The sequence below is a fragment of the Pollachius pollachius genome (genome assembly GCF_949987615.1).
Source record: "Pollachius pollachius genome assembly, chromosome: 11".
NCBI classification, from domain to species: Eukaryota; Metazoa; Chordata; class Actinopteri; order Gadiformes; family Gadidae; genus Pollachius; species Pollachius pollachius.
The window spans coordinates 17,646,753-17,671,826 of NC_136944.1; the positions used below are offsets into that span (position 1 = coordinate 17,646,753).

General features: G+C 48.1%; 3 protein-coding genes across 4 annotated transcripts; all 3 read right to left on the reverse strand.

Annotated features, from left to right (window-relative positions):
* Positions 1–508: 508 nt before the first annotated feature.
* On the reverse strand, positions 509–14,553 carry foxk2b (forkhead box K2b). Of its 2 annotated transcripts, none has more exons than XM_079747172.1 (9): positions 14,087–14,553; positions 8,799–8,993; positions 6,202–6,355; positions 5,569–5,715; positions 5,142–5,335; positions 4,484–4,701; positions 3,626–3,859; positions 2,988–3,197; positions 509–2,348 (listed from the first exon to the last, which is right to left on the reverse strand). In XM_079747172.1, the coding sequence occupies exons 1-9, from the start codon at positions 14,377–14,379 to the stop codon at positions 2,092–2,094; spliced, it is 1,902 nt and encodes a 633-aa protein (XP_079603298.1). In that variant the 5' UTR covers positions 14,380–14,553; the 3' UTR covers positions 509–2,091. The 2 variants fall into 2 exon arrangements, with proteins under 2 accessions (XP_079603298.1, XP_079603297.1); XM_079747171.1 differs by having other exon boundaries at positions 4,475–4,701.
* A 3,159-nt stretch (positions 14,554–17,712) lies between these two features.
* tmem238l (transmembrane protein 238 like) lies at positions 17,713–21,353 on the reverse strand. Its single transcript, XM_079745937.1, has 2 exons — positions 20,657–21,353; positions 17,713–20,271 (listed from the first exon to the last, which is right to left on the reverse strand). Exons 1-2 carry the CDS (start codon positions 21,183–21,185, stop codon positions 20,261–20,263), a joined length of 540 nt encoding a protein of 179 aa, XP_079602063.1. The 5' UTR covers positions 21,186–21,353; the 3' UTR covers positions 17,713–20,260.
* Positions 21,354–22,365: 1,012 nt separating this feature from the next.
* pirt (phosphoinositide interacting regulator of transient receptor potential channels) lies at positions 22,366–22,776 on the reverse strand (the record flags this gene model as incomplete). The annotated part of the gene is made up of 1 exon (XM_079746166.1): positions 22,366–22,776. The coding sequence occupies one exon, from the start codon at positions 22,774–22,776 to the stop codon at positions 22,366–22,368; it is 411 nt and encodes a 136-aa protein (XP_079602292.1).
* Positions 22,777–25,074: the final 2,298 nt, after the last annotated feature.

The following is a 25,074-nucleotide window of genomic DNA, read 5'->3' on the forward strand; positions in this document are numbered from 1 at the left end:
ATAAAGAACGAGAGATAGGGGACAGGATTGGAGGATCAGAGAAATGGAGAATGAGATAGAGACGAGAGAAGAGGACAAAGGTAACATAGTACACTAGTCATCAGATGAGAGTGATAAAGGGTGAGAGATAGTGGATTGGATAGTTTGAGAGAGAGCGAGATAGAGGAGCGATATAATTTGAGAGATAGAGGATGAGGGAGATTGAGTTTGAGAGAGACAGTGGACGACAGATAGAGGACAGACAGGACGAGTTTGAAAGAAGTTATCTTTGGTATTAGCCATTGATTTGGTTCTGTACTTTCTTTATACAACTTTTTTGCAAGGGTGATCTTCAGGGAACTGAAATGTGAAATCACAAAATCATTAGTGTCAAGAGGCTTGACTTTTCCCTAGGCGAATCAAGCCCTTTGAAAGAAAGTATGTGCTATATATGAAAACCATTTAAGATTTTAATACCACCAGCCGTCCACTGGTTTCCACACGCATGAAATGACCACAGGCAAAAATAAAGGGTTTAAATTAATTTATTTAAAAAAAGAACAATTTCTTCACTGAAGCAGAACAAACATCAATCCTTACTTCTTTTTTAGTTTCTTTGTAGCCGTTGGGAAACGATCTGAGGACAGACTCACCGGGCGCCCAGAAGCAAGTCAAAGTATCAAGCAAGAACATCTGGGGCCAACACCATACAGCCAACTACAGCCTTTACGAGGAGGGACATTCTAACAAAGCATAACGAGGCAGGACACTGAGGGACAGTCTTAACGAGCTCTTGACGGGGAGGGACAGTCTAACGAACTCTAAATGAGGAGGAGGAGCTCTAAAGGAGCCTTAACGGAGAGGGACACCGACTCTTGTGTAGAAAAATCAAAAAGACAAAATATTGCAGATCTGATTTCAGAGGGAGCAGGTGCGTCTCCACTGGGTTCAACTTTACAGACCTTTATCTTTCTCTCTTTCTCTGTCTGTCTGTCTCTCTCGGTCCGTCCGTTGCATGCAGATAGGTGGGATGTCTACACATGTGGGGGGGGGGGGGGGATTGCGGGGAGGGGGGTTTATATACTGTGTGGGTCGTAAAATAGTAAGTTCTTCTAAGCAACGGCATACACGTCTAAACCCAGGGGGGAGGGGAGAGGGGGAGACGGGAGACTGAGGGAGTCCACATAAAAAAAGGGGGGATATTTCCCACGACGGCTGCAGTGTCCCTTCGTGGAATGCCGTCCTTAAAAATTATTGTTAAATTATAACTAATCAATAAATTATTACTAATCAAGACGTGACACGAAAAACACAAGACGCCAACTAGTCCTCTGGTCGGAAGGGGGGACCGTGCTGTGTTTCAAAGACTAGCTGCCAAACGCTCCAGGCTTCCCATTGGTCTGCTCCACGCCTTGGCCACACCCCCGGCGGTGGTCACATGTCCCAGAGGTCCCACGGCCCGAGTTCAGGAATGAATGAATGAATGAATTAGTGAGTGAGTGAGTGAGTGAGTGAGCGAGCGAGTGAGGGTGGGCGCCCGCCTATCCCCTCTGCGTTGATCGAGAGGTCAAGGCCGCTTGAGTTCAAAGGTCACATCTTGAGGCGTACGGTTGTTGTTGTTGTTAAGGCTTCCTATGGTCTCGATGATGTCACTCGTCGTTCAAGGGGAGAGGGGGACCCCTGGTGGCGGGCGCGGTCTCAGCAGCTCAGAACAGTCCTCAACCTCATCCTCTGCATGTGTGTGTGTGTGTGTGTGTGTGTGTGTGTGTGTGTGTAGGTGTGTGTAGGTGTGTGTAGGTGTGTGTGTGTGTGTGTGTGTGTGTGTGTGTGTGTGTGTGTGTGTGTGAGCGCGCTTGTGTGTGGAGGGGGCTTGGCACCATGGGGGCTCGGTTGCAGAACAAGTATTTAAAGAGACGAAGGACATGAGAAACGTAGTAAAAATACACAGAACATAGAATGAGAATAACCTAGTGTGTATGCGTGTGTGTGTGGTTCTCAGTAAGTACGTGTATTTATGTGCGTGTGTGTATTTATGCATCTGCGTGCGTGTGTATTTATGCTTATGTGTGCGTATTTATGTGTGTGTGTGTGTGTATCTCTCCGTGTGTGTGGCTAGTTGAGGTGGTTCCCTTGGTTGTTAGCTGCTGAGGAGTCGGTGTCAGGGGGATCTGCACTGCCGTTGGGGGACTCCGCCGCCACCGCCTTCTCTTCCAGCTTCACCTCCTCCTCCTCCCCCTCCCCCTCCCCCTCCTCCTCCTGGGGTTTGAGCCGCTTGGCAGGGGGGGGGCCGGGTCCGTTGAGGCGCTTGGTGGGCAGGGAGGCGGAGGCGGAGGCGTGGGTCGCCAGCAGGTGCAGGGGGCTGGCCACCGCTGCCGTGGCGACACAGAAAGAGACAACAGGAAGATGTCAGGGACAGTGCCGTGCTCTTAAGCCGCGATACGACACCGTTTGACGGGCCGCAAGCGCTGATATAATGCTGCGCGCCGTCAACCCCCGGGTTTTCCAGTGTGTGAGTTTAAGAGCGGTGATTCCTCCACTAAACTGCCGGTAAAACTCGCAAGGGAAGGATTGAAGGATTTACGGCAGGGCGGATACGAGCAGCAGAGCGGAAACTGGAGGAATACACTCCAGCTGAGGCCATGCACTGGATCAGGGACAGCAGTAGACCCCTACTCGAGCAGTAGGAGAAGGCGCTCCCGGGAATAACGCTGTTTAAGTGTTGGGCTGTTGGGATCTGGATTCACTCGAGTAGAGTTACATTAAGACACGTGAGGCCGTGATCAACATGGTGAGTTAACCATGGCTGGGGGGGGGGGGGGGGGGGGGGGGGTAAACTTGGAAACTTGAGAAACATGAGTGGAGACAAGCCCCTAGACTATTACTGGATGCTGAGCCAGCATAAAGGATTGGGCTACAGTTACAAGTGAGGAATCATAATTCGATCAAACAAAAAAAGCTCCATGCAGAAGGTGATTCCTTTGGGAGTGAGTGAGGTTACTGGGTCTCACCTGTGCTGGGGGCTCCTGGCATACTATGGGTGCCGTTCTGGGTGATGGTCTTGATGGGCAGCTGATGCTGGCCCAGGGGAGCCTGCGTCACTATGGTAACCGTCTGAAGGGGTGTGGCTGAGGAGCTGCTCTGGATGATGCAGCTGGCGCCCCCTAGAGAGGAGCCGAGAGAGGCTGGGTGGGAGATACTTGGGACTGGCTCCACTTTAACTGGAGGGGGGAGGGGGAGAAGAAAAGAGGGAGGATTACAGAAGGAGAGGGGAAGAGTTAAAACTATTTGAGTAACCATTGCTATACCTCACATTAGGGCTGGGCGAATAATCGAATTTCGATCTCGATCTCCATTTTAGCGTCAAACGATCACAAAACTAATATAATCAAGTTTTTAATATCCTTTTTTTTTTTTTTAATTAAATGTTTTTTAGAAGTGCAAAAGAACAGCTTGATACATATCTGTACATTACTTTAGATTTCAACACTTTCTTTTTGACCATTTTGTGTATTTTCTCGGTTTTTGTGTAAGTTCTCAGTTACAAAGTGTTTTTGGGAGAGACATGCTGATACAAAAACGACAACCACAACCTCCCCCCCCCCCCCATCCCTTCGCCCTGACGCCGCCACCCCCCCCCGACCCTCACCTTTGACCTCTGTGTACTCTCCGTTCTCCTGCGGTTCGCTCTTGGCGGTGGTCTGGGCGATGAGGGCGGGGCCTAGCGAGGCCGGTGCGGGGATCTGCTGGAGCACGCGGACCGCCTGGTAGGACGGCTGGCCGCCGCCGCTCACCGGGGACGCCATGGTGTAGGTGACCGGCTTCAGGTTGGCCGGCAGCTGCCCCTGGACCGCGATCAGCACCGGCTGGCCCGCCATGGAGCCTGCACACACACAGACCGGTTAGAACCAGGGAGAACCGGCTCAGAGCCACAGAGGACCGCTCTAGGACCAGGGAGAACTGGTGAGAACCAGCGAGGAAAGGTTTAGAACTAGTTAGAGCCAGTTTAGAACAAGCAAGAACCAGTATAGAACCAAGTATTAATGTGGCTAAAACCAGAGCACCGGGACCAGTTAGAATCAGAGGAACCAGCTAACGGTAAGGCTCATCATCCCTGAATCGAATCACGACCGTTGGCGTGGATCGATGCATGAGGGATCAACAGGCACCCATGCAGCAAGGCTTGGATTTAGCACATTAGTTCATGTCAAGGTCCACATTTTTGAGGCAAAACTTCATCATACGCCAGGACAAACCCTCCATCTTCATGCTCTTCCCCTGGCTACACGAGAACACTAGACTGGAGTTTTTTTAATCGATCTGCATCCACAAAATCTCGTTTTTCAGTGGACAAAAGGGCCGTTTAGGTGTAGGCCGTTGTTTATCAGAAGAATCTGTTTTCGAACTCCGACCACATTAGCATCGTCACGGCTCCGACGATCGCCATGGCAACAAGCCATGCCGCAACCCCCCCCCCCCCCCCCTCACCTCACCTCACCTCGCTCACCTGGCGTGTTCTGAGCGAAGCGGGCCTCCTGGATCACGGCCAGTTTGGGCGGGGCGGTGACGGGGGCGGCGATGGGCGCCGGCGGCGCCGGCGGGGGCGCCGGCTCCAGCTCCATGGGTACGGGAGAGCCCTCTCGTGATAGGCTGTCGGGCGTCTGGATGCCGCTGGAGTGGGCGGAGAGACCTCCCCCCGTGTGGCTGGGGGACGCCGGGGCGCTCCTGGGAGGGAAGGCACAATCATCCTTTAGGTTAGAACTCATTAGTCGCATTATCCTCCATGTAGTCATCCATTGATCTGATTAGTTTTCCTCAACGCTACTTGGTTCATTTTTCAACAACAGCTCTGCGGGTTAGGCTGCGGTCGTTAGGGAACCGACCCAGAAACACGCGGACCACCACTTATTCCACCAGTGTACCCAAGCAACAAGCTCATTAAAAAGCTCAAGCTGTTAAAAGAGCAGTTTTCTTAAAATCACTTATTCTATATTATATCCTTTCACATTCCTCTGCCGGTAGCCAGACGCAGACCTCTTAATATTTAACCTATCTTAATGTCACTTCCAATTTATTTCATCCTTAATCCCTCCCGAGATTCCTTCGTCTCCTTCCATCCCTGGCGCTCCGCCCGGTGGCTCAGGTGTGCTCAGGGAGCGTCTCACCTGGAGGAGAGGGGCCCGTGGGGGGTCCGGAAGCAGGGGACCCCCCGGGGCCGTCGTTTCCTGAAGGCCTGCTCGATCAGCTTGCTCTCGGAGGTGGGGTCGATCCTCCAGAAGGAGCCCTTCCCCGGCTCCTCCTGCGACCGCGCCACCTTGATGAAGTAGCGGTTCAGCGACAGGTTGTGGCGGATCGAGTTCTGGGGGTGGAAGAACGGGCCGTTATGGAAGGGTTGCCGTCAGGCTGCCGGGAACAGGGTTCACCGTGGACGTCAGGTCGGGAGTGGGATTTAGTTCTGGATATGGTTCTCCAGCACAACCCTGAATCCCTCCTCCTTCTCCACCACCCTTGGGGTCCCGCCCAGCAGGCTAAAGCCCCTCCTCCACCCTTGGGGTCCCGCCCACCAGGCTTAACCCCCTCCCCCAGACTGACCTGCCAGCCCTTGTCGGCAGTGCGGTAGTAGGGGTAGTTCTTGGTGATGTGGGTGTAGATGCCGTTGAGTGTGAGCTGCTTGTCCTGGGCCAGCGTGATGGCCTGGACGATCAGCTGGGCGTACGAGTAGGGCGGCTTGGAGTCATCCTGCGGGGGGGGGGGAGCAAGAACAACAGCCAATCAGATCTTTACATCGCCTCCTTCACTTCCTTTTACCACGCGGAGGTACACAAACACCATGACCAGGATGTTTGTGGACGATGTACATGAGTGCGTCCCTTCTATGTTTTACTGACTTAAGTTAATCTCAGACATTCAAGCCATTCATAATAACTACCTTCTCCTTAGAACCTACAGCCCTGATTAGAAAGATATCCATACCAAAACATAGAAAGACTGGACTTAAAGCAAAGGTAAAAAGTTGCACTTCATTAATTAACACGCACACGTCTTAATGGGCCTTTTCTCTGTGTGCTTTGCACTGTTAAAAAACATGATTCTATTATTTCGGACGCACTCCAAATATACTCCTTTGGTAGAGCAAAAACCACCCACCCCCACATGTCCTGGCCCCTCACCATGGGGCTGTCCCCCACCACCACCCATCCTGAACCCCAAGTCGCGGCCCCTCACCTTGGGGCTGTCTCCTCCGGACGCGTCCTTGTCTTGGTCCGGCTGGGAGTTTTCGTTGAGGAGCTGCAGCTCTGCGTTGCTCACCATGCGGCCCCCCATCCTGTAGCCAGAGGAGCCCGCCCCCCGCGGGCTGGAGGGGCACGAGTTGGCCGCGCTGGGGGGGGGGGGGGGGAGAAGGACAGTGTTTCAGGTGACAATTCATAGTCGATTAATTCTCCCTCTTCTAAATTGGAGCGAGCGTGGAGCGATTTCACTGGAGCGGGAGGATTTTTTTAAGTGGAGCGGGGAGCGACCCGACGCGAATTTGAGCGGAGGAGCGGCCGAGTGATCAACAGCCACCTGAGCGAGGAGCGGGACATTCGCTCAGCTCAGCGCCGCTCACCAATTCGGATTGAAACACAAAGCCCATATTTATGATTGCAAAGATTGGTTGCTATATTCACACTGCAGTCATCCTGATACCGATCAGGCAGATTTCCTTCACTCTAGGGGAAGATGGTTAGGGGGGTGTAACCCTTTGAGATTGTAACTGTAAAATTGACTTTACACCAGAGCACTTCAGCCCTACTGGACCCATTTTGAATGCTACGGGACGTTCACCATCACAGCATCTGTCAGCTGAATGTACAGGCGGTCCGCAAGGCTTGTGATGACCTCTTTACCTAGCCACGATAACATTGCAACTAGTGTGGACAATAGCCATACAGCTAGCCTGGCAAGTAGCCCGACAGAAGGCAGCCCGACCACTAGCCTGATAGCTGCCCTGACAGATAACCTGACACAAAGCCGGACCGCTAGCCTTGACAATAGCCTCACAGCTAGCCTGGCAACTGCCCCAACAGTTTGCCCAACAGCTAGCCTGGCTGGAAAAGAAAATGGAGGGCACCGTTTCATACACAACACAGAATAGGATTATTCAATGGGTCAATTCAACTACTTTCTCCATTTTGAACTTCATTACATACGAGGGAGTGGAAGGCAGTGGGACCCAAGAAATGAATTGCTGGGGGAAAAAAAACATTCACAGCGTTTTTCATTATCTGTTATTTCACTGCCATATCCATAGCGTTACGAAACAACTGTCAAAACAACAGGACTCTAGCCTGGAATGATCTTCAGAAAAAACTTGGGAGCCGTCTGTTGACCGAACATGCATTAGCTCAGACTGGAAACCAGTAACAAACTGGTTGCATTTTTCTCCTCGGATCAGCAGAACTTTATCGGTCTACATAAATATAGGGCCAACATGGAGAAGCTAGACTGTTGTGTTCAACATTTCTGTATTTAATTGATCCAACTCATGAGTCAGAGGAACGGAAACAATATAGGGGGATTCCAAACAGGTAAAAAGACAACATCAGATCACACGTTTACATCCTAGTTTCAGTCGTGTAACCTGGTCATGTTCAGGGCTTACCAATGACCTACAGCGACAATAGGAAGGGACTACCCACCATCACTAAGGCAGCTCCCATTGTCAATAAACATACTTAATTTCCCTCCTTACAATTTATGACGATTTCTGATCTCCGACAGACTCGCTGTGACTCAACCATTCGTTGGTCATGATACAGGGGAAGTACTTGGTGATGAATTAAACCACAACACCACAAAACGTTGCCTCTGTTTATGAACTGTTTCCACTGTGAAACTCAACCTTGAAACTAACGTTAAAGGAACCACCCAAGTGAAGCAACTGCAGTAAGACAGAACTGCATCAAGGATGTTAACATTTTTAGCCATTTGTTCTGAAATTGTTAAAAGGGGATCCGTCTGCGAAAATATGGAACATCTGCTAAAAAAAAATAGGTTTGAAGTACAAATCCAGATACACGCTTCATCTGCAATCACTCTAAAGGGACTCATTTTTCATTGTCAGCGGGACTGTGAAAACACTTACTGGATTTATGGAAGAAGGTATCACATTTGACATCACAAATGTCAGGACATTGTGTATCCTGTGGTTGAACCAAATCAATCCTAAACTATGAAAGTACCAACACTTTTAGATATGTACTTGTTGCAAGCAAAACGCTTCATAACTCTTGCTTGGAAAAGTGTGAACAGGCATAATATGGGGAGGATAGAATAGATTGTTATTTGGTAAACAAGACACTTTTTAAAAGGCTTGGGGACCCTTTTTTGGATTCTATTTAGCAAAGGGATGGCGGGGAAATATTGGATAATGAGGTGAACTCATGTGCACGTCTTGGGTGGTGGTGAGAGACATCAGATTGTCCTAAATATGTTCCATTCTATTAGATCAGACCAGAGTAAAATGTCAGTTTGTTTCTTTAATATTCTTAAAACACCTGTCTGAGATGTTTGACTTTGACTTTTGATGTTGTGCTAGCTTGGTTCCTGTTTGTCAATGCTGCTGTTATTTGTGGCTGTGGTTCTTCCTGGAATATCTCCACTTAAACATGTCATTTTCTTGAATCCAGACCAACATAGAAGACAAATTCTGGACCACTGGCACCATGGACCAACTGTTTAACCAATTTGCTTGGTGACTATTTAACAAACTGTCCGGGTGACTATTTAACAAACTGACTGACCGACCGTTAGTTTGGCGTAGGGTAGGGTAGGGGTGTTACCTGATGGTGCCCGTGGGCGAGGGCAGGGGGCTCATGAGGTGGGCGATGTTGTCCGGGATGTTTATGGTCAGGGGGGCGATGTGCGGCTGGGCCGGCTTCACGGGGGACTCGGGGGCCTCCCTCTTCATCTTCTTGCCGCTGGACAACGCAGTGAAGCTGATCTTTATGTTGGTGCTGGGGAAACGGAACGTACACCTGGAGGACCAGAGACAGCAGAGAGGCACCAGGTGAGGGGGTGTCAGGGAGGGGGTACCCACACCTGGTGGAGACACGCGGGATGGGGGCTGGCGTCGCGAGGCCCCCCCGGCGGCAGTCGAGGGGAGCGCATGGGAGCTAGAGAATGCTAGCTTGCTGAACAATCTATTGAAACCCTAGGGCCAGTTACAGATACTTGGCGTAGTATTCAGTTATAACCAACAATAAAAGTAAAAGAAAGTAATATGCAACAATATAGCATAATAACAGTTATAATACTGTAATATAAAATATTCTGATGAAGGCAGGAGAACAAGGAGCTGCAGACCAGGTCATCGGGACAAGAAAATGAATCAGCTTTTAAACAGTGATTTCTCTCGAAAACATAGAAATAGACTAGGTAGATGGAGGGGAGCACACGTATCTTAGTGATGTTTCCCTCCTAACAGAGGGGATGGATAATATTAGTCACTATGGTAAACACACAAACACAGTAGTGTGTTCCCTTCAGGAACATCTAAACACACTGCTGCCTAATATGGAAGAGCGAGTTACAACACTTCAGATAACATGAAGGAGCAGTTTAAATCAAAATTATTAATAATTATCGTTTATAATTACATTTAGAAAGTCCATTACTAAAAGCACATTTTAGCCTGGCTGGCCTTGAAGTGATCAAGAAAAGAAGAGCTGTAAATTATTAAAACATTAGGAATAATCATATGCCAAAGGAAGAGAAGTTACACAACCCATTTTAAAACAAGCGCTCCTCTCCAACATGCAACACATTTTCCAGGACATAACTTCCCAATCCACAATTGTATTTTAAATCTGGAAACCATCAAGAACAGATCGGTTAGTCATATTAGTGGGTGGAGCAGTAGGCTCAGAGGGTATGTCAACAAACCTCCTGACCAATGGCAATTGAATGTGAGGTCCTGTTTCCAGGGTTCCTTTGCCTAGTTGTCAGGGTGGATTACCTACAGCTTCGATACATGTATACCTGCAGCTCGTTTCAGCTTTGAAGTGTCACCATTCTCTCCCATACTAACTGGCTACAACCATAACAAAGTTAGCCCAGCTAAGAAAGTGCCAAGCTAGCTACTTGCTATAGTCTAGCAGTCTAAAAGCTTTAAGACAGTTGGCCATGGCCATATAGGCCTACCTCTGGTGGATCTGGCATGGCCACCTGTTCTTACTACGAAGATCTAATCCCCTAGTACTAGTAGTTGTGAGGCGGATAAGAGGAACACAACGGTCTGGATGTGGGGGATCATGGAGCATTTCCAAACCAAAACATTACACTAGAGTTGGTGGGACGGAGTGATGTGGTCTCAGGTACCAGGATTTAATGTGTTAAGTTGAACTTACTAGACACCAACAGCCTAATTAAAATGTTTGGATTGGCTCCGCTGAGCTGGGACACAACCACACATTTTTTTGTTTGAGAGGAAATAATCTGAAATCCTGTTTGAAGTTCCCATTTAGTATTTATGCATTAATTTAGAAATTTAGCCAAAGTGATAAACCTGAAATAAAAATGTAAGCCATTAAAGGGGGTATGATTTCCCTTAAGACAGTGCCCCTTGACCAATTAACCGGCAGAAAGGTGAGCATTGCAAGGCTCAGAGATCTTGTTATTGATTATGCTGAGGGATCTAGTTGGTGATTAGGCTAAGGGATCTTATTGGTGATTCGCCTAATGTCTCGTGTGTTGAGACATTGGTGTCTTGGTGTTTAGTCTTAAAGACCTTGGTCGTACTTAAGCTAAGGGATCTACTTAGTGTTCAGTTGAAGGGATCTAGTTGGTGTTCAGGCAAAGGGATTTGCTGGTGATGTGCTCCAGAGTGCTGGGTGGGGCATTATGTTATGGTTAACTTAAAGAGCTCCAGGTACCTAGCCACTACGTCTATAACTAGCCCGGCCCTGAGGCTGGCAGCTGGGGGAAGGAGGCATACTATACGTCCTGAGCGCCAGACAGAGCTCGGATATAGTATAGGAGCATCCTTTATTCATTTGTTCTCCCTACATTGTTTCTGTTAAGGGAACAGTTGCCGTCTGTGGAGAGTTGGGAGGGTGCACACGGGAGCTCTTAATACCACAGTTGTACCCGAACAACAGAAGAGCTAACAGATATGCAAGCTAAAAACAGCAGTCAGCACACTTCCCCCAACAGATACTTAAGTGTGATGCTTGGGGGTATAAGAGAATATTCCTGTTGTGTGATGCCTAGTCATGTTAACTGCGATGCATCTAATTTCATACTTTGACGACAAGTATAAGTAACACATGCAGTACTTATGCGTTTAAAAAGGTTTCTGGAAACCTGTGAGAATGTTAACTTAAGACTGTGAAAAATCATTTCACATTTCATGCAGTGCCTTGTGTGACTTACAAAGCCAGCTGCGGATGGGGTTAAAAGCCCTGGTACCCATTCCTATGTAGTTAATTATCCAATTCTTTAATCCAAAGTGAACGTAGGTGACTTCAGATCCATGTCGTTATGGAGCAGATGAAGGGCAGGTCATTAAGTAGCAGGTGGAGGTTAGGCAGCCTCCTGCTCTAGGATGCCTACAGGTAGACCGAGGCCATAAAGGTTCGAACCCCTGGGAGTCAAACATTTCAACCATAAGACTATTTACTGGTATACAAACAGAGCAAACACACACCCTCTCCCTTCCAAACACACCATCATCACCACATAGGTGTGTTTTCTACTTTCGTGAGGTAGATGTCCGGAAGGTCACCTACGACGAGACCACCTAACCATGCTGTACAGTCCCTCCCTACTACCCTTCAAGTCATGCACTGACTGACACGAAGAACCGGGTGTAGTTCCAGTGAAACGTCAATAAAAGTAAAGATTAGCAAAGAATAAAAACTCAGAAAAACAACCACCCAGATTCCACATCCCGGTGGAGGGTTGTCATTTGCATGAACGGCTGTCCCAGCCGGGGTATCGGGAACGGTTTGTGCGTTCTGTTCTTGTGACGCTTGAATTAAGAGTGAAAGAACAATAAAGCAGCGTTCTCGCCTTGAGGCAACTCCTTCCCCCGGGGGCCACCGTGTCTTCCCCGAGACGTTTTTGTTCTCTGCTGTTTGCCCAGAGACCAGTAAAAAAGGACCAGTGCAAGAGTTGCTTTGCTCTAAGGCTGAAAACAAACACTTCTCCAACGTGCACACATGCTGTGTGTGTCCCACAACACCAAGCCGGTCTCTACAGTAAACAGGCGGAAAAAACAGATGTTTGTGTTGCATCTAAATCCTTGTTGGGCATACAGGCTAAATCTGAGCAAAACATAAACAGGTTGGGGGGCGGGGGGGTCAATGTTGGGAAGGTTGAATGGCGGTATTGAAGAGAGGGTATGGGCAAAGAAGAGGGATGCTTTGGGGGAAGAGGGGGAAGAGTATGAGGTAGGGGAGAGGGCATGGGATCAAGGATGGAGGGTTTGGGGATAAAGCAGGGAAGGTATGGGGTAAGAGGAGGGAGGGTTTGGGGGCAGAGGAGGGAGGGTATAGGTATACAGTAGGGAGGGTTGGGGGGTACAGCAGAGAGTGTATCGTGTACAGCAGGAAGGATGGTTGAACAGCAGGGAGGGTATGGGGATAGGGCAGGGAGGGTATGGGGGTATTCTTTGTTTTGGCTCTGTTTACATCACCATTTAGGAATCTTTGAGACTCATCCAACTAAATTCCTCTGCAGCCTAGACTCTTTTCCCAGGCTTCCTTTGTGCTCAAGCTTGTTGCCAAGACTGCCATCGCTAGTTAGGACGTTGTAGAGTACACAACCGCTAGATTACCAACCCACGTCATAGTAAAATACCACCAGACTCTGCGCATTATGACTTCTGCTAGCAAAAAAAACAACTGTTGTCCTTTCATATTGTTATTTAAAACAATATCAGGGTTTTATCCCTATATGCACATAAGATGTTTTAAAAAAATCGATTATATGTAAACCGTCTGGATATGAGATGTTTTTATGAAATATTATTTAAAATCCTTACAATGGCTACAACGATTGTCTACTACTGTAAACAGTAACATCTGGAGCATACAGCGGTGATAATGTGTACAAAACCTACGGTTAATATAAATACTGACGGGTTTGGCATAATATTTGATTCTGTATGTCATTAGCGCTAAATTATGCGATATTTAGTAGAAAGTATACGAACTCATAAAACTCTTTAACTAACTCACTAATACTGAGTCATATGGATTTATTCATCCGATACACAACCCTACATTTCGGCTACATTTGGAACAACGGCTTACATAAATAAACTGCGTTGCATTCCCTTGTAAAATTACAAATATTTTGTTTATACATTACTTTCAAGAGGCTTAACTTCATGATATCTGTATTATTTACTTGTTCTGCACTGTTCTGGAAGGCAGGACGTCTTTCATTATATGAACGTTATGTTGCATTTTATTGTTATTAATGACGTCTGCACGTTGTTCAAATGAATGTGCACATGACAATAAACCCGGCAGCGCATGTAAACCAATACAAGACAACTGGGAGCGACGCCCCGCTGGGCCGAGCGGCAGGTAGGGCGGGGACACCCGGGTTTGTTTACGTTTAGGGGTCGCGACCACAACCTAAAGAGACGCTAATATACAAAGCGCCTTAGCAACCCCGGGCTACTAGAAACGTACCGCAGGCTACACCGGTCCTGCTGCCGTGGTTCAACCAAAACCGTGCCGATATAAACACTAAGAGTATAACACTACACTTCTCCATGTTCGTGTTTTAGACGTTTAACGTCACAGACGGTGTAAGATCAACCTCGCACGCGCACGCGTGCGCGCACACACACACACACACGTTTGTTGTTAATCCCAGGGTGTGTGGGGGGAGGGGGTCACCTTGTCCTGACTGATACGCTCTTCTACATAAATGTGAACGATCACTTGGGATCGAACCAATGAAAGAGATCCAACCAATAACATTGTGTCTGCCTCAAGGTTGCAGGGCTGCGTGGTGCTAACAGGCTACAACACGTGGTCAGGTCGCCCTATTCAAAACAACGCTCTGCCCAGCAGCACTAGCCTCCACATGTTCTCCGGGGGAACCCAAGACTTACGCCCGTGGGAGCTGCAGCGGGGGGGCGCCGCGTCTCAGGAACACTCCGTCCACAAACACGCCGTTTTTGCCCAGACACCGCAGGTAGAAGTCCCCGCCGCCCGGCCCGTCGTCGGTCACTGTGAATATCTCCAGGTGCCGCCGCGATATGAAGCTGGAGTGGCCCATGCTGACGTCCACGGAGCCCTGCGAAGAGTTCCGTCCGATGGTCACCGACCGCTTCTTCATCACGTACTCGAATTCTCGGCCCTCGAGCCGGGCGACCGGCCCGGACGACCCGCTCACCACCGCCATCTCGCCGCGATTTAACGGTCACGGATGCAAAAACACCGAGAAAGGATATTAAACGTGTAGGAACGCTGTGTGGAAGCCTGGCTGCTACCGTTCATAAAGCGTATTTTACAACCAAGGCATCGAATTGAAAACAGAAAACGTTGCGAGGCCAGCGGCTCCGACCCACCGCCGAGAGAAAGGCAAGACCCGACCAAACAACGCGAGAGGCGGACAAGTCCTCGAGTGACACTCCACTCAGCCAATCAGAAGAAAGGAATCCAGTGGACCTACTGGGCATCGACCAATCGTAGGCGGAGAACTGACTCAAGGTTGGTTGTTGTGTAGTACACGCATATCCGGAGCGATGCGGAGGACCCGGAACGGAGTTTATCATAAAGGATCCGACTCATGAATACACGTGTATGACATCTCAAATAATAACCGGCTAACGTAACATGAGAATACGAAACGACGGATTACAACGAGTGTGTCTAAACTAAATTATTCACAACGAGTGACCTGCCTGTAAGAAACCCATATAAAGACACAAATGGATGCGCCGGTTGGATGTTTCGGTATCACATAGTAAATCGGAGCATCCCGTCCACTACGGACTCTATGCGGGGTTTTACGTGTCTCTATCTCTGCAGCATCTCTCTACTTTAATAATTATGAGTTTGTATACCCAAGTTTAATTTCGTTTATTTAATTAAACCGTAACCATGAAGTTGTGTGTCTGTTTTGTTTCATTAAACCAATGCACTGTATATCTCGTCACTGTATGCATTTTTTAATTATTCTAATCGTTCATTTTACATCGTACGAGACCGGACAAAATGTATATGTCAACCACAGGTCGTAACGTCACAGAGTTGAATGACCCCCTCCGCCCAGTCCGGTCGAGGCCTCTTGTTTGTAAACACCAGAGGTCAGGGTTCATGTACGGTCTGGTGGGGGATGGGAGAGCTCGGAGGGTGAGGAAGTGGTAATCACTTGTTGATCCCACCCTTCTGATGAGAGACACCGACATTAACATACAAAAGCGACAAACTGTTAACTGCTACCTTGTTTTCGAAATTATCACAATATAATATATATATCAATGCGTATCCTGCAGTATTATTTAACAATGAGGGAATTTGAATTGTCATATATATTTATTGATCCCGCTTTTAGTCACAGAAACATATTGTTCATAAATGTGGCTACAGGTACAGTTTAGGCTGCAGACATTCATACCCAGAACACCAACTTTATAATCAGATATATTGCCTCACAGTTTGTAGTGTTTATATTCATTATTCTCTGGGAAAACTGTCAACATAATTTCTTTGTAACACACAATTTGAGATTTTTTTGGGATCTTTATAGACATCGAGTGATATAGAATCAAGTAGTTCAGGAAGGAAACTACCTCTAGCTAAGGCCTTGTTTGAATTCTAAACACCTGTCCACATTTTATTGTACATTTTACTATTAGGCGTAATCGATTTATTTGATTTAGGAAGAGACTTTTACCAAACGTAACTTGCAACTTTTATTTATATACAATTTCTAAGTTGCTTTTGAGTGACTCTTCTCTCTCTGTGTCCTTACCGAACAAGCCAGTCTTAATTCTGGTGTGTCTATTGGAATTTGAAGTATAGACAAATCAATCAATTACCTTGTCTCTGTCAGATGCTGTCAATTACAGCACTGAAAACCTCAATACCGATTAGCACCACTAGAGGGAAACATATCGCTTTACAATCCGTTGAGTTTCGATGACAGTTTCCAGCCATTTTAAAGGTCTGCTGAGCAGCGTTTAACACGAGGTGGAGTTCCCCCTAATGGGTAGATCTGACCTGGACTATATTCGCTCTACCTCGAGATGGTTCCGCTAATATAGATGACCTTAGTTGAACTGAACATTGCCATAACGCATGGCAGAAATGTAAATGTTATTAATATCTGGGACTATTAAGCCATGGCCTTTGAAGCTATTTATAAAGATCTGTCTTTGCATTATCATGTTTGTATGTCTCCAAACATGCTTTACTAGGCAACATGCTCTACTATACTTGTGTTTGGTGTATAGTTGTAAGCCCCTCTGTTTTCCCTGCAGAGTGCGGGCTGTTAACCATAAGTGCTGCTGAGGTTTTCACTAAAAGCCTTAAGTGCTCTTCTTCCTCATGATGTGGAAAAATAAAAAACTCCTTCTGGACTTACAACTTTGTAGTCAACCGAACATGACTAGGTCCTCTGTAGATTCAGTGGAAGACTAATTCACGCTTTCATGGCGAGGTCGTTCATTAAACAAATCAATACTACCCTCAGGCCCCAGAGACACTGATGGCTCAGCTGGCTGGCTTGCCCTGGGAGCAGCTAACAGGCTAAAACACAGCTAGCACGCCAACAGGCTGAGAGGCAGAGCTAATGGCTCTGTGGAATATGTGGTGCCCTGCAATGAGGTAAACATTGGAAACAACTTGAGGGCAAGATAGCCTCCATCTGATATGGGACCAGAACAGCAGGGAGGCTGTCTCTCCTCACTTCTCTATACCTCTCTCTCTCTCGCTGACTCTCTTACTCTCCACCTCTCCATAACTCACTCCACCTCTCTCTATCCCCATCTCTCCACCCTGACTCCCCTTCTTCTAGCACATTCTCCATCTCCTTTCCCCTCTCCCCACTTCCTTTATCTAGCCGTCTCTCTGCCACTCAATCCCTCTCTCCCTCCATATTTTTCCATCTCCGCCTACACTAAAATCTGTCGGTCCCCTCTCCTCTCTATCTTTCTCTATACCCCCTCTCTCTTTGAAAAACATGCACACTCTACGCCAACCTACTGTATTTCCTGTCTGGGGCTGGGGGGGGGGCTATCTAAATGGGAACATTAATATGTATCCAAGCAGAGGGCTGATTACAGAACACAAACGATGGGTGTGGAACTGTAATCAGACACTCTTCTCACTGGCTGAGACAGACTAGCTGGCCTTACGACAGACTGACCAACTGAACGACAGAGTGACTGACTGGACAACAGACTGACTGGACAGACTAACTGACTAGACAACCCACTGGCTGACGGACTGGCTGACAGGGATGGAACAGGCCCAAATGTTCAACATGATAGAAGGCTGGAGCCAGCCTTGGCTCGATGGTAATAGGGTTAGACATAATGCTGGCTGTACATTTCCAGTTGGCTGAAATGGTTTTGGGTGCAGTCTTTCCCTTGTGATGAGGAGGTGGTTGATAATTAGCAGTTGCAACTACAGGAAGGATCTGAGGTGGATACCAACCAGCGGAGCCTGTTGGGTTGGTTTCCAGTAGGCCTAAAGCCACAACTCTATAAACAAACACAGGACTAGGCTCTTCCAGTCTTTCAACATTTTTCAGTGTTTTTTAATGCTTTAGTTGCAGCGTGACATAACATACTTACACCAAACACAAAACTAGAAACCAGACAATAAACAGACAAATAAGGCATTATCTATTAAAGTGCTTAAATTAAATCAGAAATATTCCACTTCGAAGTAAAGTCCCGGGAGTCTGCGTTGTCGACTTCCAACGTGGTGTGATGTTGTCGTCAAGTTCAAATTCCAATATTAAAACGGTGCTCCTGCCTGTTGAACCCTTCCTGTCCAGTCCCCATGTGACGGACACCCATCCTGTACATCCTTCATGGGAACAACCAAAGCCTTCAGAGCCCCAGAACATCAGCATCTCCAGTCTCCAACCGTCTCCCGCAGACAGGTGGGAGACGGTCCAGTCCACCTCCATGGGACCCGAGGCCATGGACCTCTGAGCAGTCCGCCGCAGACACAAGATCTCCAGATCTCTTCCATGTCCGGTCACTTTGGCAGGAGATCTTCGTAAGGCACTGTGAGGCCCCCCATATACCAGAAGATCCAGAAGATCAGGCTGAGGAAGATGAGGAGCGGCCCTGACAGGATGAAGAAGTCCCAAAAGCTGATGGGTGCAAAGATCCCGGCCAGTAGGAGGCCAAGGCCGACCAGGTCGAAGATCAACGCTAGCACCAGGAACAGGGCGCAGCGCTCGTTGGGGTTCTTTTTATGACAACAGTCCATCACGGGGCAGGTAGGGACGGGCTCTCTGCACGGGACGGTAGGATGTTCTGAGGCGTCCGAGGAGAGCTCCGTCAGATAAATGGCTTTTTGTAACCCACCACCCACTTCCCTACAGCACGCCTTTTACATTTCTTACATAGTATCATTTGCAGGACGACCTGTCTCATGGCATTTGACTAACAAAAGGGACGGTGACTGCGACTTGACGCAGTCCGTCCAGATTCCTCCATAGGGCTGATTGACTGGTTCTAAGTCTTCCCTGAATAGAAACCCTTGATCAGAGTTCAAGTGACAGTTTGACACACATACAGACACACATGCTGTAACATCAAAGTTGTCCTTAAGAGAGAAGGTACACCCAACAAGAGATTTGAGACGTCATGATGACCAAGAAGGCACAGAGCTAGCTTTGTATCCAGTTCGTCCTGTGACACCTTTGGTGAACAGGAGAGCCTGGTGGTGGACCCTACCAGTTCGGGCAGGCCAATCAGGTGACATTTGAACTGTAATTGGGCGGAATGGGCATGAAACGGGCACTACGCGCCACACACTTAAATAGCATCTGCTACCTAAATACCTGCTAGGGTTGGTTACAGCTGAGCTCATGTGAGCCATCAGGGCAGATAAGATAAGACAAGGCACTTTGTCAGGGAGGATACAATACATGTGCTCTATTAGACACTATTGTAGTAGGGTTGATGGCAATATCTGATAATAGAACATGCATGTCATCTAGGCTGAGAGAGTCAGGATTTGTAGTGTCATCCTGATCTACCAATTTCCGGGCTCTTACGTCCTATGAGCTGGGTATGCCTGAGCTTAAGTATAAGAACATGACAAGAACAACAAGAAAATCAAGGAGCATAAATATGGATTTTTCCCAAATTATTTGACAAAGCAATATCCGAAACATGTAAAAGAATCAGATATCCCTCTGTCGGAAGTCTATCCCTCTCTGTCGTCAATAAACTAATGTAACTGAATGTCCCTCTGTCTCTCTCCCTCGCCCATAACGCTAAATTTAGTTATATTATATTATCAGATTTGTAATCAACCCTACAGTTAAATGAAAAAGTAGTACTTCCTCAGTAATGAGGATTTCAGTCATTGTCTAATTGAAATGCCTAGTGGTTTCTAATTGCTCTAGAAACATCCAATATGACACAGAATACCCAGCCACTAATGTGCTGATTTACAGTGAATCTATCAGACCGGATATCTACAAAAGGCAAGTTGTTTCCTGTAAGGCTTGGGAGTCTTCTTGTTGAGCTGCATTAAATAAAGCGTGAACAGGTTCTTAATCAAATATGTACACATAGATTGAGAACCAGCTAGCTAGGGTTCTAGTGCACTGTGTAATTTTGTCAGGTTTTCTGGGGACACACACACACACACACACACACACACACACACACACACACACACACACACACACACACACACACACACACACACACACACACAACCAGTCGGACCAGTGAACTTGTTGCTCTGCAGCAAATCAAACAACAAACATGGACCTAGCATAACTATTCCTACTACGCCCATAGCTACACACACACCACACACACACACTCAGAGTCACCCGCATTATATAACAATGTACACATCACTCCAACTTCCCTCCACACACACACAATCAATATTTAAATAATAAACATAAATAAGCAGCATTTGATGAAAGAAAGAATATGTAGGCTATTATTATTTTCTGGATGGAATGTCCTCGCAGTTCACCCCTACAAAAAGCGTAAAGGGTTCAGAACTCAAGACCTCACGAGCCGCCAAAGAAGAGGGGTTGGCTTCCAGGGGATGGGTGTCACATCATGAGCCTAGGGGTCATCTGAACGAGTGGAAGAAAAATAAAAAGAACAGAAAATAAACGATATCGGTTATCTGGGTATTGTGTAATCAAACGACATCGGGATTGATGATTATACAACTGAAATGTGAAATAAATAATGATAATTGTAGATGTATCTATTGTAAGTCAATACAGCTGGGGAGTAGGACTAATACGTATTTTTGACATTTAAATATTATTTTGAAACCCTTTTTGACTTAGTTTGACGTTGTTTTGTGTAAGCAGGGCATTCGTGCCATTTATGCGGGCCCCGACTGTACCCGGGTTGGTTATTTTATAAGCAGGGTGTAGATGATATAGGGTTTTGACCGTGTTACTAGAGATGGTCTCAGACTGGGGATTTATGAGTGGACCTCTGTATTACCCGTGGTGGTGGTGGTGGTGGTGGCGGTGGCGGTGCTGGTCTCGTCTGACAGCCCGGTGTCGGACCCCTTCTCCACCGCGTGGGACTCCGAGTCCAGCGAGGCGTCATAACCTTCGTTCTGGTAAGCGGACGACTTGCCCCACGTCACGCGGGACGCCTTGCGTGGGGGTAGGCTCTCCTCTCCGTTGTCTGCACCTTCCTCGAGGAACTTGGCGGGCGGGTCACGTTTGAGCGTGGGGTTCAACTTCTCCGACAGCTTTCGGACCAGCCTCGAGAAGCTGGTGGCGCCCTCGTCGTAGTCCAGGTCCTCCTCGGTCAGCTTGATGTTGCCGACGTACCAGCAGAGCCAGAAGGCGATGCTGATGAAGATCACGATCGAGCCCGTGTAGATCAAGAAGTCGCCGTAAAATTGGCCGCTGATGCGCAGATTCCCGAAGATGCCCAAGAGGAGAAGGACAAACCCGACGACGTCAAACACGACAGCGATTACGAACAGCGAGATGCACTCGCCTATCTTGAACTTCATCATGTTTAGAACACCAGAGACTAGACCTTCATAACGGGAGATGCTGCTTCACCATTGTTCCCCTCCGCTCAGCTGACACGCACCTGTGTGGAGACGCCCTGTGACGTCTTTAAGATAAACAAAGCTTTTTGTCACATGCGCTCTGCTCCCAGGAGGTACTTTGCAGATGGTACTAAAGTTGGCTCTGTGCTGTTTCCCATGATACAAACAAGGAGGTCAGCTCTGTATGTGCCATCGTGTCTCTGTGTGAAGATGCAAATCATGCACACGATGCAGTCACTATTCCACTAACAACGTTTTAACATGCGATTTCAAGTCACATCCACACCTCAGGTGTATCAACAGTGAAGACCTGCACATAGAAAATGTTTACTTTCAGCAAGGGATACTATTAGCAGCAATATGTCAGCAGGTGTGACTGTTGTTGTGTACAAAGTTATACAACATTAGTTAAAAGCAAGGAATGCGTATACATAATGGGTGCATGGCGTCGCCTATGAAGGATATTCAAATAATATGAAAATTTAATGTTTTGAATTCACGCATCCAACCTTCTCAGACCAGACTAAGTCACAGTATTGACCTTACATTGAAATGGTTGATGTTTCGAGATTCTACTGTCTGCTTGTAATCACAGAGTCTTAATGGACATGTTCTGTCCGATGGACACTTTAATCACCACAAACCTCTTATCTGACTTGAATTATTCACGAGCCGCTATGCACGATGACATTATGCATTACTGCTGAATTCTTCTGGTGAATTATTGATTGTGAAAGTGCTAGTAAGTGTCCAATACTAAAGTTATTAATGCTGCTTCTCGCCACAGCGCGTCCTGTGCAACCATACGTTCTTTGTACAAAAGGAACGTTTGGTTATAGTGAATATGCGTTCTTTGGTAATAGTGACTGAATAGTACGTCTAGCCATGCACGCCTGAGACGACGTTGCCTCCCCGCCCTGAGCTCAACTCACAACTGCGGCATCATCGCCCATATCGCTTCTCCTCTGATCACTCCCGGGCTGACAAAAGGCACAGAGGCTGAAGAGGAGCCCCCTCCAAGTCCCCAGGGTCCCCAGGAGTCCACCGTCGCCCATTGAAAACCCCGGCCAAAGTGTCATGCGATGAAACCATAGCCAACCCGACCGAGCCATGTCGCATGAGGTCACGGGGTCAAAAAGGGTCAAACGTTGAACTGGGGCGGCCTGTAGTAGCTGAGTGGGCGTTTGAGCACCTGCTTCTTGCGGTTCTTCTTGGTGATAGGGATGAGGACCACGCCCACCACCAGCACCATCAGCCCGATGGACAGCAGGCCAGGACCCAGGATGCGGGTCACCTTGTCGAGGTATCCCGAAAAGTACAGTCCACTGATGATGACGCCGCAGGCCAGGAAGCTGCCCCCGGTGGTCATCAGGTGGATGGCGAACCAGTAGACCTGGTAGATCCCCGGGCCGCTGGCCTCCGTGGTCCACAGGGACTCGCTCCGGGACAGGCTGAAGACGGTGCTCTCGGTGCGGCTGGGGGGCGTCAGCTGATCCCGGGACTGGGACAGGGGGCACTCCCCCAGCGGGATGTTCTCAGGGCTCCCCGTCATCCTGCCGCCGGCCGCCCGCTCCCTCTCTCCCTCGCTCTCTCTGGGGGAGTGAGGCGCCTGGGGGAGAGAGGGAGGGGAGGGTTCAGGACCTAGCCCATGGGTGGCCCCTGCCTGCTGGACGTCTTTCTCTGTGGTCATACTGCAGGAAGGGTGAAGGGCTGTCTGGCACTGGGTGGTGAAGAAGAATGTATTAAATCCTGCAATTATTAATTTGGTTGAACCATCATCACCTTCCCCGGCAGAACTCTGTCTCTTACCCCCCCCCCCCCCCCCCCCATAACACCAACGAGAAACAGGATGAGTTGGTGTGTATGGAATATCAGTTTACACTACGCCCCGAAGGTTTATAGTCTTAACACACCAGGAAACAAATAACGATGAGGTGAATTGACGATGATTAAGAATGCATCGCTCAATTCTTGTTGCAATGAATTATTAACTGTCGAAATATTCTCAATGAGTCTCTGTGTCTCCACATTAGAGGTGGACGTTCGATCATAGTGTTTTTCGCCAAACCCTTAACACCCCATTATACGACTTTATAACATTATTTTCCTGACATTTTGCCGTTTACTCCCACACACCGGACGGAACATCTCCTACCTTCCAAAGGGCAGCTCCCGGGAGGCAGGAGCGCAGGAGTCCCTGGGTGTGAACCCGGAGCAGCAGGTCCTGGGTGTGAATCTGGTGCAGGAGGTCCTGGGTGTGAATCTGGTGCAGGAGGTCCAGGCTGTGAACCCGGAGAAAGATATCCAGGATCTGAACCTGGAGCAGGAGGTCCGGGGTGTCAGCGTTCAGGACTGCAGAACAGCTGGATCTCTTGACGGCGCTTTGTCAGTGAGAGGAGTGGAGAAAGCAGCTCTGACAGCCAGGCTCTCCACACCCACCCTCCCACCCTCTTCCTGCTCTGCTCCTGGAGAATCCCCGGACCACCACCTCCATCATCATCATCATCATCATCATAGTCATCATCATCATCATCTCCTACCAGCTCCCACCACCGCCACTCCCTCGCAACATCCTGGCCCAGGAATCATCTCTCGCTCCGTTCCCTGTGGATGCTGTACTGAGCGTGCTCAGACCGCGTCTGACTGCGAGCACCAACGCCCTCCGGCCATTAACCGGTCTGGGACGTAGGGGAGGAGAGCACTCCCAGGGAGAGAGGAGAGGGTTGTTTGGAATGCCAGATAGCTCAAGAGAGCACAACTGATAGGAACCACTATGAAATGTCCGCCTGATGTGTTTGCCCCACAATGGGCCGGGGCAGGCAGGATGTGGGCTAGTGCAGGCAGACTGTGGCCTAGCAAATAGCTTTCTGCCCGAGCTAGATCGATGAAGCAGACTTTCCCTGGCTTTCCGATCAACACCGATACGTTGGCCTAGCATTGATCTGTAAGTGGCCTGGGGCCTTTATCTGCAAGTATTGTTCTGCATACATCTGATTGATTGGCTTGCATGTTGGTATGTTTGTGTGTGTGTGTGTGTGTGTGTGTGTGTGTGTGTTGTCTAGGCTCAACAACGAATCGCTGGGGGTGCAGCAAATTAGATCGTTCCATAAGTCACAATCATGGAGAGGTACAGGATGTCTTGGGTGTCTTGGACCTGAGAGACTGGTACCTGGCCCTGGTTCCATTAAGGAGTCTGATGTTCGCCACTCGATCAGAACATGATCCTGAAGTTTGCCCTCTTAACCCAATAACCGCCCCCAACACACACAGAAACACACACACACACACACACACAGACACACACACACACACACACACACACACACACACACACACACACACGCACACACACAATCCTCTCAGTAGAAAAAAGGTCTCCTATTGATTGATGATGGTGCACAGGCAAAGCACGTGCCACAGACACACTTGTTTTCAGCAAATGTCATTGGATTATCTGTCTTAAATTTCCCTATGGGCTCTCTCTCTCTCTCTCTCTCTCTCTCTCTCTCTCTCTTTATCTCTCTCTCGCTCTCTCTCTCGACCATGCAATGATCCCTTACAATCAACAGAGGGCAGTGCTGACTTATACCTTGACTGCATGAACGCTTCAAACCGAGTGTTTAATTGACTATCAGCAAGATACCGCCTATCATTGCTATTGCAAATGTTTATTCTCTCTGCCGCCTTTCGGGTTAATTAGTCTGAATCAACTCTTTACAAACCCGCTCATTCGTAATCTCCTAAATCAAACTCTTTAATCTCACAGCGACGTGTACAAAATTAATTATCCGCGGCATGTAATGGGCCATCTTGTGATTAGGGTATGCACCGTTTTCCTCAACGGCCCATT

Coding starts and splice junctions, on each gene's coding strand:
- tmem238l (XM_079745937.1), bottom strand. CDS start 21,185: ATGATGAAGTTCAAGATAGGCGAGTGCATCTCGCTGTTCGTAATCGCT.
- foxk2b (XM_079747171.1), bottom strand. CDS start 14,379: ATGGCGGTGGTGAGCGGGTCGTCCGGGCCGGTCGCCCGGCTCGAGGGC. Junction 8,994..14,086: donor CCGCTGCAGCTCCCACGGGC/GTAAGTCTTGGG, acceptor CTGGTCCTCCAG/GTGTACGTTCCGTTTCCCCA. Junction 5,336..5,568: donor CTGCCGACAAGGGCTGGCAG/GTCAGTCTGGGG, acceptor TTCCACCCCCAG/AACTCGATCCGCCACAACCT.